We start from the raw sequence: 12,871 nt of genomic DNA, 5'->3' as shown, positions 1-12,871 counted from the left end.
TGGTCGCCGCCTGGGGGTTGGGGTGCCGCATGGGGGTTGGGGTGTCAACAACTAGTCGCCGCACGGGGCTGTCAGTGTTACTTGTCGCCCTGGTGGGAGGGCTGTCAGCGTTACATGCTGCACTGGGGAGGAGGGGGGGGGCTGTCAGTGTTACTTGTCACGGGGGGGGGGGGGATGGGGGGGTATCCTTGTTTCACAGCGAGGCGGCTGCAGGAGATTTCTCTCCCTGCTCTCCCCCGCCCCTCTCCATTCACTTTACAGAGCGGCTGCTGTTTACACTGAACTCTCATTCTGAACCATGAGTGTGTATAGACAGTCTCTCCTGGCCCCGCCCCCTCTAAGTACACTGTACAGCGAGAGAACATGCCCTACTGTAGAGGGACTTAGAGGGGGCGGGGCCTGGGTAGGGAGAGACTAGACCAGTTCAATAGAGGAGGCCGTGTTGTGGGTGGGGCTAGGACGGGAGCTGAGCGGGGCCAGGGAACCCTGCTTTTTCATTTCCATTGCTGCCATTGGTAGCCCGCACACAGACAGGGAGAGCACAACGGGCATTGTGGGAAGCCAGGACAGTGGCGCCATCTTTGAAAGTTGCATTGAACATCAGATATCAGCGTAATAAACGACATTCCAGCTGCTCTGCCGGCGGTCTGACCCCTGTACGCCGTGTGTTACCATGCTTGTGAGAGGGAAGCAGCATTCTTATATAAACATTTCCCCTGCGTAGCGGACCACCCCTTTAACCCCTTTTAGGTTTTCCCCCGGGTTTCTATTTCATAAACACGCAGTGGTTAGCGGCTGTAAATGACATGTAATTACAGGAGGGGCGTGTAATGCATCTCAGGCACATATAGCAAATCACCTACAACTGCTGCCGGCCGGATCCTATAAATCTCATACAGATTACTAACCATCTTCTTGCAGCCACTGAAAAACTCGGGATCAGAGATCGGATCCATCAGGTACGAGCGCATGATGTTGGAGCGCAAGCCTTTGGGGGCCTCGTTTGTCATCTTCACTCCATTCTGCAGCACAGAGACAGGGAAATTTGGTGATGGATAGCTTGTAAGCCAGAGGCGAAAATCTGGATGTGTGGTCTCTGGATTCAGCTCCTGCGAAGTGACAACACGGTCAACGAAAACACACACTGGAATCTACATTCAACATGTCCTGAATACTTAATGCCAGTCCTGCACTAACGGCACCCGGTGAGGTCCTGATTAGCTGGCACTGCCCTCACTCACTCACAGAAGTACATAAATAAGATTATCTCTGTTAGGCTACAGTCACACGGGCGAGGATCTCGACCCGATACGGCACTGCCAGTGTGCCATCTTCACGAGTGTGATAGGATCAGATGTGTTCCCACGGCATGCGAGTGCCGCGCCATGTCCTTCAAGGTCCCATTGAATACAAGAAGGGAACGCTGAAAGATCCTGGACCCACACCGTCCCTCCTGGCTGTCAGTAGCCGACACAGTCACGTCATACGGAGCTCAGGGGAGACGACGGCTCCTACACGCACACACACTCACACACACGCACACAGCTGTATAAGGCCGAATGCACACGGGCGGATTTTTGCTGTAGAATCCGCGGTGAGCATCTGCCCACTGGTTCAGCAGCAATGTCTGTTCATAGAACGCAATGTAAAAATAATTCTTCCACACACGACCGGAAAGCACTTGTGATCTCCACGAGCGGAGGAAAAATCGCAGCATGCTCCATTGCGGTGCGTTTTTCGCATGGGCGGCTTCCATTGACGTCAATGGAAGCCGTCCGACCCGCATCCTTTCCAAAATGACGCGGGTCCTGTGACCTTTCCGGAATTGACATCACCTAGCCATGGCGTGGGGAAATCTGTACTGCACATGTGCGCTGGCAGGCCCATATACAATACAGACAAGGAAGAAAAATGTAAATGTGATTGTTCCCAGCAAGAGAAACCAGGTAATCTTGTAGATACGATACCTTTTAACCCCTTAAGGACATGGCATATTTTGGGCTTAAGGACGCAACGATTTTTGGCGGCTTTTCTTCTCCATTTATAAAAAGCCATAACTTTATTATTTTTCCGCTGTCGCGGCCGTATGAGGGCTTGTTTTTTGCGTGGCAAACTGTAGTTTTTATCGGCGTCATTTTTGGGTACATTGACTATATTGTAAAACTTTTTTTTTTTTTTTTATGATAGCAGGGAGAGAAAACGCATCAATTCTGCCATAGATTTTTTTTTTTACAGTGTTAATCATGCAGCATAAATAAGACAATCCTTTTTCTGCGGGCCGGTACGGTTACAACGATACCAAAATTCTTACATTTGTTTTAGGTTTTTCCACTTTTCTGCAATAAAATTGGAAATCCTTTTTTTTCTCTAAATCGCTGCATTCAAAGTCCTGTAACTTTTTTATTTTTTGATGTACGGAGCTCTATGAGGGCTTATCTTTTGCGAGACGAGCTGTAGTTTTCATTGGTACCATTTTGGGGTACATATGGCTTTTTTGATCACTTTTATTGTGTTTTTAGTGAGGCAAAATGCTAAAAACTAGCATTTTGGCTCAGTTTTTTAGCATTTGTTTTTACGCTTTTTTCCGTGCACAGTCAAATGCATGTGCATCTTATTTTATGCGTCGTTCCGGACACTACAATACCAAATATGTAGGGTTTTCATTTTTTTTTTTATGCTAAACTTTTTTTAACATTTTTTTTTAATTCATTTTTTTAATCTTTTTTTTTTTACAACATTTGTCTCCCTCTGGGGGACTTTCACCACAGCCCTGATGATAGCTGTGATAAGGCATGGCAGGGCAGTAGCCTCGCCATGCCTTATCGCTTATACAGCGATCCCAGGCATTGGCACTACATGACTGTTGCCATGGCGAAAGGCCGGGCTCTGGCGATAACATCGTGAGAGCCAGCCGAAGACACAGAGGGAGCGCGCTTAGATTGCGGCAGGGAAGGGGTTAACAGCAGGGGGGGGCTGATGCCGCCCCCCCCCCCCCCCCCCGCTGTTGCAGCGGGACGCCAGCTGTGACTGACAGCCGGCTCCCACTGTGGGATAGCGCGGGATCATATGTGATCTTGCGCTATCCCCAGGACGTAGGTTTACGCCCTGTTGCGGGAAGTACCCAGCTCCCAGGACTTAACTTACGCCATGGAGCGGGAAGGGGTTAATGGCTAACAAAAATACACGATGTTACAGTAAGCTTGCGAGCCGCTCGGGTTCTTCTTCAGGCTTAAATGGAATAGATCCGAAGAGGCATGAATACTTATACACATGTATGACAAGGCACAGACAAATGAAGAAGAACTTGGGAATATAAATTTATAACAACTTTTGACACCTTCAGTGGAGGATTAAACTATTGCCGAGGTTCTATGGGTGAATGGCAGGTATAAGACATTTATAGCACAGATAAGACTGCTGGCCTGACGACCCCAAACAGTAATTCAGGGACCATAAAACCTTCACTCCCTTATTAGTGCCTAGTTAACAATGTTTATGTCCCTGTTGCAGTATTCCTTATAAATGCAAACCAATCACAGCCATATCTGTGCCTTGTTATAAGTATGTATGTCATAAGTGTGTATAAATATTCCTGCCTCTTCGGATCTATTCCATTTTAGCCTGAAGAAGAACCTGAGAGGCTCGCAAGCTTGCTATAACATCATGTATTTTTGTTAGCCATTAAAAGTTATCATATCTACAAGATCACATGGTTTCTCTTGCTGGGGACAGTCACACTTGACTCTACTGGCGACACCGGACCAAGCCTTTGTTTTCATTACAGGAAAAATGCAAGTACGCAGGCATTACCGGCCGCGGTCACGGCCAGATTCTGTGCGGGATTCGCCATGCGGAATCAGTGCATGCCATGTGCATAAGGCCTATCTCCATATCGGCATGGGTTTATGAGAGATCGCTCCTGTCAAACCAACCTGATCATCTTCTACGTACATAGATAAGTTCTAGACCGGACCATGGAGAGTCACAGGATCTTGTTTATCTGGACTCTTCCAAAGTGTGTGACACTGTGCCGCATAAAAGGTTGGTATATAAAATGAGAAGGCTTGGTCTGAGGGAGAATGTGTGTAAGTGGATAAATAACTGGTCAGTGATAGAAAGCAGAGGAGGTTATAAACGGTACATACTCTGATTAGGTCATGGTTACTAGTTGGGTACCAAAGGGGGCAGTATTGGAGGAGTCAATATTACTAGTGGGGTACCACAGGGAGTAGTACTGGAGGGGTCACCGTTACTAGAATACAGAGATCTCTCGCATCATTTATTATACCGAGGACTGTAACAAGGGGGCACTCTAATAACTGTGTATAGATATATCAGGGGTCAGTACAGAGATCTCTCCCATCATCTATTATACCAAGGACTGTAACAAGGGGGCGCTCTAATAATTATGTATAGATATATCATGGGTCAGTACAGAGATCTCTCCCATCATCTATTCTACCCAGGACTGCAACAAGGGGGCTGGAGTAGGTTGGGAGTAGGTGGAGCCTTGCATTCTGAGCAGAGCTGAGCTACTGAGCAGACGTGTCTGGAGCCCTTTCCCTCTCCCTCTCCCTGGAGAGGTGAGAGGGCCTCCATGAGTGTGCAATCTAGCACATCCTCCACCGTTCCCCGGGTGAGACCAGCGGGGAATGACGGTGTGTTACTGGTCTCAGGAGGGGAGAGACTTAGAAGATCCCAGAGGCTGATGCAGCAAGACTCCATGGAGAGCGCAGGTCAACCTGGAAAGAAAGGTGAGTCTTCCCAAGGACGGGATGGTGGCGATTCCCTTATCCAGTACAAGGGGTGGGGTGAGCGCCGTCCCGGGGAGACCACCAACAAGTATAGTACCAGAATTCATCTATGTACAAATGAATTTGAGGCATGCGGTCAGAAGCTTAAAAAGCTGCAGATGGAGCTGAAATCTTTGAAGGCTCGGGCAGAGACTGCTACAAGGAGAGAGGACCGTGTCACTATATCAGAAGAGATGGGGAAGGTGAGAGAGGCCATTAAGCTTTATTCCACTAGAAAAGAATACATTTTACAGAATGCTGGTGGATTTAAAGAAAGACTGAGCAACCAAGAGAGGTTCGACAGCATGAGGAACCTCTCTGGGAAGGAGTTAGCAGTAACCTCTGTGTCTGACAGTGAGGAGGATGAGGCAGGTGTAATGGCGTCTCCAGGTGTGATGTCCTGCAGGGCGTCTCCAGATCTATCACCTGTGGAGATTTCCCAGCCCATCCCCCCAAGGCAGCCCAGCCCAAGGCTGAGTGCTTCTTACTCCTCAGATGAGGAGGAAAGGGAGGGAGAAGGTGGTTATTTAATGGCAGAAATTAAAAGAATGGAATCACCTACTAATATGTCTAATCTTTCTTTTGGGGACGACCTACCTGAGGAGGGCAAAGAAAGATCAGGAAAAGGCAAGCAGAAGAAAAACAAGAAGAAGAAGCAGTTACAGGTCGTATGCACCCGTTTTGTACCATTTCCTAGCCCCTCTGGTCAAACAAACTCGGCATCTGTGGTGGTCCCGGGAATGGATCAGAGGGAGAGAATCTTTCCCAGCGACACCCAGGGGGAGGATGGGAAAGACCCCCCCCCTGCTCAGCCGACCCCAGTACCAGTAATGGTGTTGGATGCTGAGCAGGGAGGGAAAGGTATGGCATCCGTTTTTAGTCAGGCACCTGCGGTGGGTGTTGAGACTCCCATGGACTGCACGCTCGCGGGTGGTGTGCCGTCTTCCGAGATAGCCTGCACCCCCTCCCCGGATGCCTGCGTGCTCCGGGGGGCGGGGTCTATCACCTTGTCAGAGGTGAATCCTGATGCCCGGAGCAGGCAGACATCAGCGGCGGTGTCAGAGTCTGGGCGCGGGATCGCAGCTGCTTCGGCAGCACGGGACGCTATAGTGGCAAAATCGGTGACATCAGGTCATGAAGGTCAAATAGCAGTTGGAGTGAAGAAGGCTTCTCCTGTTTCAGGGGTACTAGTGTCAACAGGGATGCAGGTGGTGGGACGTGAAAGTGCGAAGGAGGTCCAGCGGAAGGGGCTACATAAGGATGGGTATAGCATATCTACTGTGGTTGCAGAGGAGGAGGGTGGTAGTAGGAATGCTGGTAGGAGCACTGAGGATGGTAGTGGATCCGAAGTCACAGGAGGGGAGAAGAGGATGTCTGGGATAGTAGTGGCAGATGCAGTGGGAAGGGAAACCGTGAGTGATGTAAAGAGTGTGAGTGATATAAAGAGTGTTTCTTCTGGATTAGGAAAGTCAGGAGGGTGTCCGGCTGTGCAGACTAGCCCGGCCATTATAAGGGTGACCGGGGGGTCCATGCAGGGTGTAGTTGGTCCTAGATTGTGGAGAGAGGCTCAAAAACTGGTCACCTCCTCTGCCGACGTACAACAGCAGGAGTCAAGGGATGGGAGGGCGGCTTGTCCAGAAAGGGATGCTGTGGGGATGATTGCCCACCCATCTGGTGCTATGGTTAGTGGTGCTGCGTCTTCAGATGGTTTTGGTGGAGATGCTGCATTATCTACAGATAATAGGACTGGTGCCCAGGAACAGGCCAGGTCTAATGTTGCCGTAGTGGGGGGTGCGGTAGGGTGTCTGACCCATCTCCCCTCCGGGTGGTGCCTGGCCCCAAAAGTTATGCTGGAGCGGTTACCGGGGGGGGGGGAGGGCAGAGAGGCCTTTTTCCCGTGGGGCTGGACAGGGAAATTTACGGCGGCGTCTCTTGGAGGCCCTGAGGCGGGGAGAAAAGACGGCCAATATAGAGGGTGAGCAGGTTAACCTCGACTTCTGGACCCAGCGGCATGGACTTGAGGCCTTCCGAGAGAATAGAGGGAATTGGTTGCTCCCAACAAGCGGGCCATCGGGGGCCAGAAGGAATGTAGTCAGCCTTCGGCATATAGGTAGCAGAGATACATGCCCAAAACGGGGGAAGGTGGTTGAGCTCCTGCTGAATATGGGCTTCAGGGCATATGACATCTTTGCCCTGATCCATCTGTTTGGCACCTCAGAGTTTGATATCAGCTTTGTTCGGTCAGAAGGTCTTGAACCTTTCTGGTCGAATTATGAGCTGGTTCAGACTAGGCCCGACTGGCGGGATTTCGAGGTGATTCCCGTTTCCCGCCAGGACACGGTGAAGTCAGTGACCATTTTAACCCGTAATGAGTCACTGTCGTTCATTGACATCATGACCTGGATATCTCGTTACGGGGAAGTGCAGGGCAACCCCACAAAGAACCGTGACGAGTACGACATCTGGTCTGGAGCCTGGACTTTCCTGGTGAAATTGAGGCGGTCCGGAAACTCTGTTACCCACATTCCCTCCTCTGCTTTCTTGGGAAGAGATAGGATCCTGGCCTTTTACCAGGGGCAGCCGAAGGTCTGTCACAAGTGTGGTGACCCCACACATTTCAGTGCGGCATGTACCAAAGTGATGTGTACATTATGTGGGGGAGAGGGTCACCATGCCGCCTCGTGTACAGACATTCGCTGCAACCTGTGTGGTGTCCTAGGACACCCCTTCAGTCGCTGTCCTCAGCGTGCCCGTGCTGATGTTGCTCCTGATCCGACTGGGGTACCCCGGGGCAGCGGGGCCTCAGCTGGAGAGGGGGAGGGCGGAAGTAGGGGGTCTGGAGGTCCGGTGATGGAAAAAGGTGGAAGAGTGAGTAAGACCAGACAGCAGATGTCCCAAAAGGAGGCAGGGGAAGGGGGAGAATCCAGTAGGATGACCCTGGTCCCTGTTTCCCAAGGGCCAGTGACCACCTCTGAGGACATAAGGGGCAGCGATTTGGAGGAAGAGGTCAGGAGACTGGCGAGAGAGGAGGAGGAAAGGTCCAGTTCCCTATCAAGTTCCCATCCAGAAGACAGTTTGGATGAGGAGAGTAGGGAATGGCAAAAGGAAAAACGTAAAAAGGGTAAACAGAATAAAAAGAAGGGGAAAAAGAAATCTTCTCCTCCTCCAGGTCAGATGCTAAAGGAGGGCTAAACCGGCTCCCCTCTGGTCATCTTAACAAACCGCTTTCAGACTCTGGAAGGAGGCGACCCTGAATCCTCCTCATTAGAGGAGGAGGAGGGGGAGCCAAGGAATAGAGTAGTGCAGGTGGGGGACGTCGCTCCCCTCCCCCCTGGGGGGCCACAAGTTCCTCCGGGGGTTAGGGGAGACTCAGTGCCACAGGACAAAGGTGAGGGCTCCTTTCCGAATCTGGAGAGGGGTTCGCAAAAAGAAATAAACAATCATGTAAAAAATATAAATATTGTAAAAATGGATATGTCGGAGTGTTTAAAAAGGGGTGGTAGGGATTCTGGTGGGGAATCCGGTAATGTAAAGAAGAGAGCTGTCCAACTCGATCACCCTTGATGGTGGCACTCACCCCATTTACGTTGGCGACCATTAATGGCGCTAGCATTAAGTCTGATATGGCTCGCTTTATGATTTTTTATTTTTTCAGCCGCAATGAAGCTGATATTTTGTTTTTGCAAGAGACCAGGCTAACAGACCTGGCCAGCATCCATAAAGCAAAGAGGGAGTGGACTCATGGGCCCTCCTATTGGTCTCTTGCGGCCGAACCATATAGCGGGGTGGCAGTTCTTTTTAAAACCGCAGCGGTTGAATGCAGACGGGTAATCGAGGTGGAAATGGGGAGGTGCTTGGTCTTGGACGTCCTTATGAGAGGTCAAGAGCTTCGGCTCATAAATATTTATGGTCCTCAGAGCAAGAACGAGAGAAAGGACCTCTTCATAAGGATCAAGCCCTTTCTTTTTACGAGTCGACTGGTGATGTTTGGCGGAGACTTCAATAATGTCTCGAGGCTCTGTGATAGGGGAGGTGCCAGAGACAAGTTGGCTTATGACAGCATTGCTTTGAATAATATAGTGAGTGAGGCTCGCCTGGTGGATGTCCACGTTCGGCACACCACAGGCGACACGGGGTTCACTTTTTATCGAGGTAGTTGTAGATCTAGAATAGATAGCCTCCTCCTTTAAATAAAACCTGTCTCCTCACCAATTCTGGTGGTGGAGGTGGAATTCTCCGATCACTGTTTAATTATGTTTTCTCTGAATGTTTCAGAAACCCCTCGGATGGGAAGAGGTTTATGGAAGTTAAATTCGGCACTCCTGGAGGAGGTGGAAATAAGACAGTCCTTCCAGGATTTTCTGCAGAGCCAGCTTCCACTGATGGGCCTTTGTAACAGTAAGTCAGAGTGGTGGGAGATCTTCAAGAAACGGGTTGCAAAATATTTCCGTGAGCTCTCAAACCTCAGAAGTTTGACCCAGTACCGTTTATATCAAGCTTTGAGGAGGAAACTCGAGCAAATTGTCTCGACTGGGGGCAGCCGTGAGGAGGCCTCCAGGGTGAAAGCCTTGCTGAAGGGATGTCGGTATGATAGGCACACATCTTTAGTTTTTGAGAGGGATTTCGAGAAATTCCGCTCGCCCGACCCCTACAGAAACTGTAAGTTGTCAGTGAATAGTAGGTTGGTAGCGGGTCTGGTTGATAGTACAGGATCTCTGAAAAGGTCCAGTTCAGGGATCCTGGAGGTCGTCAGATCTTTCTACTCACACCTTTTGGCAAGGAAGGATCTAGATCGAGTCAAGATGTCGGCTTTCCTGGCTGATACCATCCCTGAGCAGGGGGTGGCGTCGTCGCTTGACGGAACCGATCAGGGAAGAGGAAGTGAGACTGGCCTTTGATGGGCTTGCGCTCAAGAAAACGCCAGGTCCGGATGGCTTAACATCCGAGTTTTATAAGACCTTTAAGGAGCTGTTGGCTCCCCTGTTGACTGAGATATTTAATGAATGTCTATCCTCGGGCATTCTGCCAGAGTCAATGAGGAGGTCGGCCCTGATCATTTTGTCAAAGGGTAAAGATCCATCCCGGATTGAGAATTGGCGTCCCATAGCGCTTCTCAATACGGACCGGAAGGTTCTTGCAAAGATCATTTTTAACAGGCTGGTGCATTTTGCACCCAAACTACTTTCGGGGGACCAGCACTGCTCTGTTCCTGGCCGAAGTACTTTCAGTGCTGTACTGGGTGTCCAGGAGGCTGTGGAACAGGGTAGGGCCGGTAATTGGAAAGGGTTCTTTCTGTCCTTGGATCAGGCCAAGGCCTTTGATAGGGTTGACCATGAGTACCTCTGGTCAGTCCTTCTGAGATACGGTTTACCAATAGGGTTTATTGATTGGCTTAAAGTTTTGTATGCAGGGGCTGAGAGTTTCCCGCTGGTGAACGGTTGGGTCGGGCGCCCCTTTGGGGTGGGGTCCGGTGTCCGCCAGGGTTGTCCTTTGAGCCCATTGCTATATGTGTTCGCAATTGACCCCTTTTTAAGGCGGTTGAGTGGCGGACCATTGGCGGGGGTCGGGATGGGCCTGGAGGGGCTGGAGTCTGTACTTAGGGCGGTGGCCTACGCTGACGATGTCATTGTCTTTGTCTCGTCCAAGGAGGAGGCTGGATGAGTGATGTCGGAGGTGGTTAGGTATTCGGAGGCTTCCGGATCCCGAGTCAATTGGGACAAGTGTGAAAGTCTCTGGCTGGGGGGAGGAGATCCTGATTTCAGTCTCCCGGACACTCTCACGGAGCCTCAAGAATTTGCAAAAGTTTTAGGCCTCCAATTTGGCCAGGGTGATTACCCAGAGAGAAATTGGGACGGTAAACTGAAAGATGCCAGTCAGAAGGTTAACCAGTGGAAGGGATGGTCTTTGTCCCTGAGAGAAAGGGTTAGCCTTATCAAGACTTTCCTGCTCCCGTTGTTAATCTATTTGGGCAGTGTATGTATCTTGCCGGAGCCTCTCTGGACACGGGTCTATAGTCTGTTCTTCCAGCTGTTGTGGGGGAACCGACTGAACCTAGTGAAGAGGGAGGTCACATACCGCACAAGGAGACTATGGGGGTTGTGTATGGTCAACCCCGTGGTATTCCTAGTGAATACCTTTCTTAAAACCAATATAGCAAACTTCTGGAATACAGGAAGGGCTCCTTTGTGGGTAGTCTCCTCTAAGGCATGGTTTCAGCCTTTCTTCCAGGAATGGGAGACAGGAGGGCGTGTGAAAGATTTTCGTTCAATCCATGGATATCTCCCGGCTTATGTTGCGCCGGTTCTGAAGGTCATCCGTCGCTGGGGCTTGGGGGCTGAGGAGATTAGGACTCTGTCAAGGAGGTTCCTTGACAATAGGGTTCTGGTCACCCGCTTCCAAAATCCACTGGCCCTCAGGGACTGCCCAGGTGAGGACCTAGAGGTAGGGTTAGTTTTGTTAAATTCAGTAAGGGTCCCATTGAAGTTTTGGGATTTGGCCTGGCGCTCCTTCCATGGTAAGTTGTATGTGAGGGATAACTTGAAGTACAGAAAGGTGGAAGAGAGGGACTGTCCCCGGGAGGAGTGTGGCTCTGTAGTGGAAACTATGGAGCATTTCTTACTTCAGTGTCCCTTTAATACAGAGGTCTACAGAAGGGTAGGGGCTTCCATCGGTTGGCCTAGGCTGGCTGTCCTCTCCTATCCTGAGTGGGCCTATGGGGCATTCAGAGATCTGGGTGGACGGGACAGGTGCACATTATATCTAGTTAGTCTAGTGGTTAGGTACTACACGTGGCATGCGCGGTGTTTAGTTTTGACGCGTCAAAAAATCCTCCCTGTGGATGTGGTGTGTAGGGACACCCTCGGTGACCTGGTGAAGGTGCGTTCTTTGGAGTTCAACAGGTCTTTCTTTTGCAGCGCCCTAGCCTGGGGTCTCCTTTCCCGGTGACTGGCTAATTTTATTCTATTCATTTGATAGCTTTTTGTTTTAGTAAATAGAGGAAGAAAAGAGGGCTTGTGAGCACTGAACTTGAGCTTCTTAATGGTATAAGGTGTATGGTATGTAGGGTATAACGTGTGGTATTAGTATCAACTAAGAAGAAAGACAAAAAAAATGTGTATATAAATAAAAATAAAATAAAATAAATCAAGAGGGGGAAAAAAAGGTTTATATTTCTGTGCATTATGTCTGTATGCGGGTATTTGGGTTATTGAGATATGGTTTTGTTTTTAGGTTTTATATTTAGGCTACATGGGGGAGAGAGCGGGGGGGGGAGAAGAAGAGGGGAAAAAATAAATAAATTTAAAAAATCTATATATACTGTGTACGGCAAAGTGTATTATGGTATTATGGGGAGTATAATGATCACAAATGATGTATATATTCACGGTGTAAGAGAGATGGGTCAGTGCAGCTTCTGCCGTGGCTTCTGCTACAATTTCTGTAAAACATCTTTGTGCAGCATCGGTCTTGGTGAAATATGACCTTGTTAGTAATTGTATCCTTTTCTATTCTGTTTCCGGACTAATGGTAAATACCTGAGGAACACCTGGAGTCCGAACAAAACGTCTCTAACCGGAAAAGATCTGGCTTACAAGGAAGTCTGAAGTGGGCGCATACTGGAAGTCTGATGGATACAGTTTGAAGCAAACCTGTTTCTGTTGTTTTGGACATTTCTGTTGTTTTCTTGGCTTAGTCCAAAAGGCTTGTTTTGTTATGTTTTTCATTTTTCTAATAAAATAGAGTTACAGAGACCTCTCCCATCATCTATTATACCCAGGACTGTAACAAGGGGCGCTCTAATAACTATGCACAGATATATCTGGGGTCAGTGCAGAGATCTCTCCCATCATCTATTATACCCAGGACTGTAACAAGGGGGTGCTCTAATAACTATGTACAGATATATTAAGGGGCAGTGCAGAGATCTCTTTCATCACCTTTTTTACACAGGTCTGTAACAAGGGGGCTGTGTTGATCCTCTGGATCAACAACACAGGAGGATAGACAGGCTGGGCTAGATGGACATTGTCTTCCTTGGGCCTTACAAACTATGTTACTATGTTACAAAACACTAGCAG

At 49.3% G+C, this 12,871-nt stretch overlaps 1 protein-coding gene across 1 annotated transcript in view; it reads right to left on the bottom strand.

Annotated features, from left to right (window-relative positions):
- Positions 1–12,871, bottom strand: part of DNAH7 (dynein axonemal heavy chain 7) — a 499,785-nt gene that overhangs the window by 50,575 nt on the left and 436,339 nt on the right. Inside the window, exon 56 of the mRNA XM_066577151.1 lies at positions 909–1,109. Within this exon, the coding sequence (XP_066433248.1) occupies positions 909–1,109 (201 nt within the window). The remainder of the gene's footprint in view (positions 1–908; positions 1,110–12,871) is intronic.

The sequence above is a fragment of the Eleutherodactylus coqui genome, chromosome 8 (assembly GCF_035609145.1).
Source record: "Eleutherodactylus coqui strain aEleCoq1 chromosome 8, aEleCoq1.hap1, whole genome shotgun sequence".
Lineage (NCBI taxonomy): Eukaryota > Metazoa > Chordata > Amphibia > Anura > Eleutherodactylidae > Eleutherodactylus > Eleutherodactylus coqui.
The sequence above is the reverse complement of the archived record's forward strand: the minus strand, read 5'-3'. Positions and strand labels throughout refer to the sequence as shown.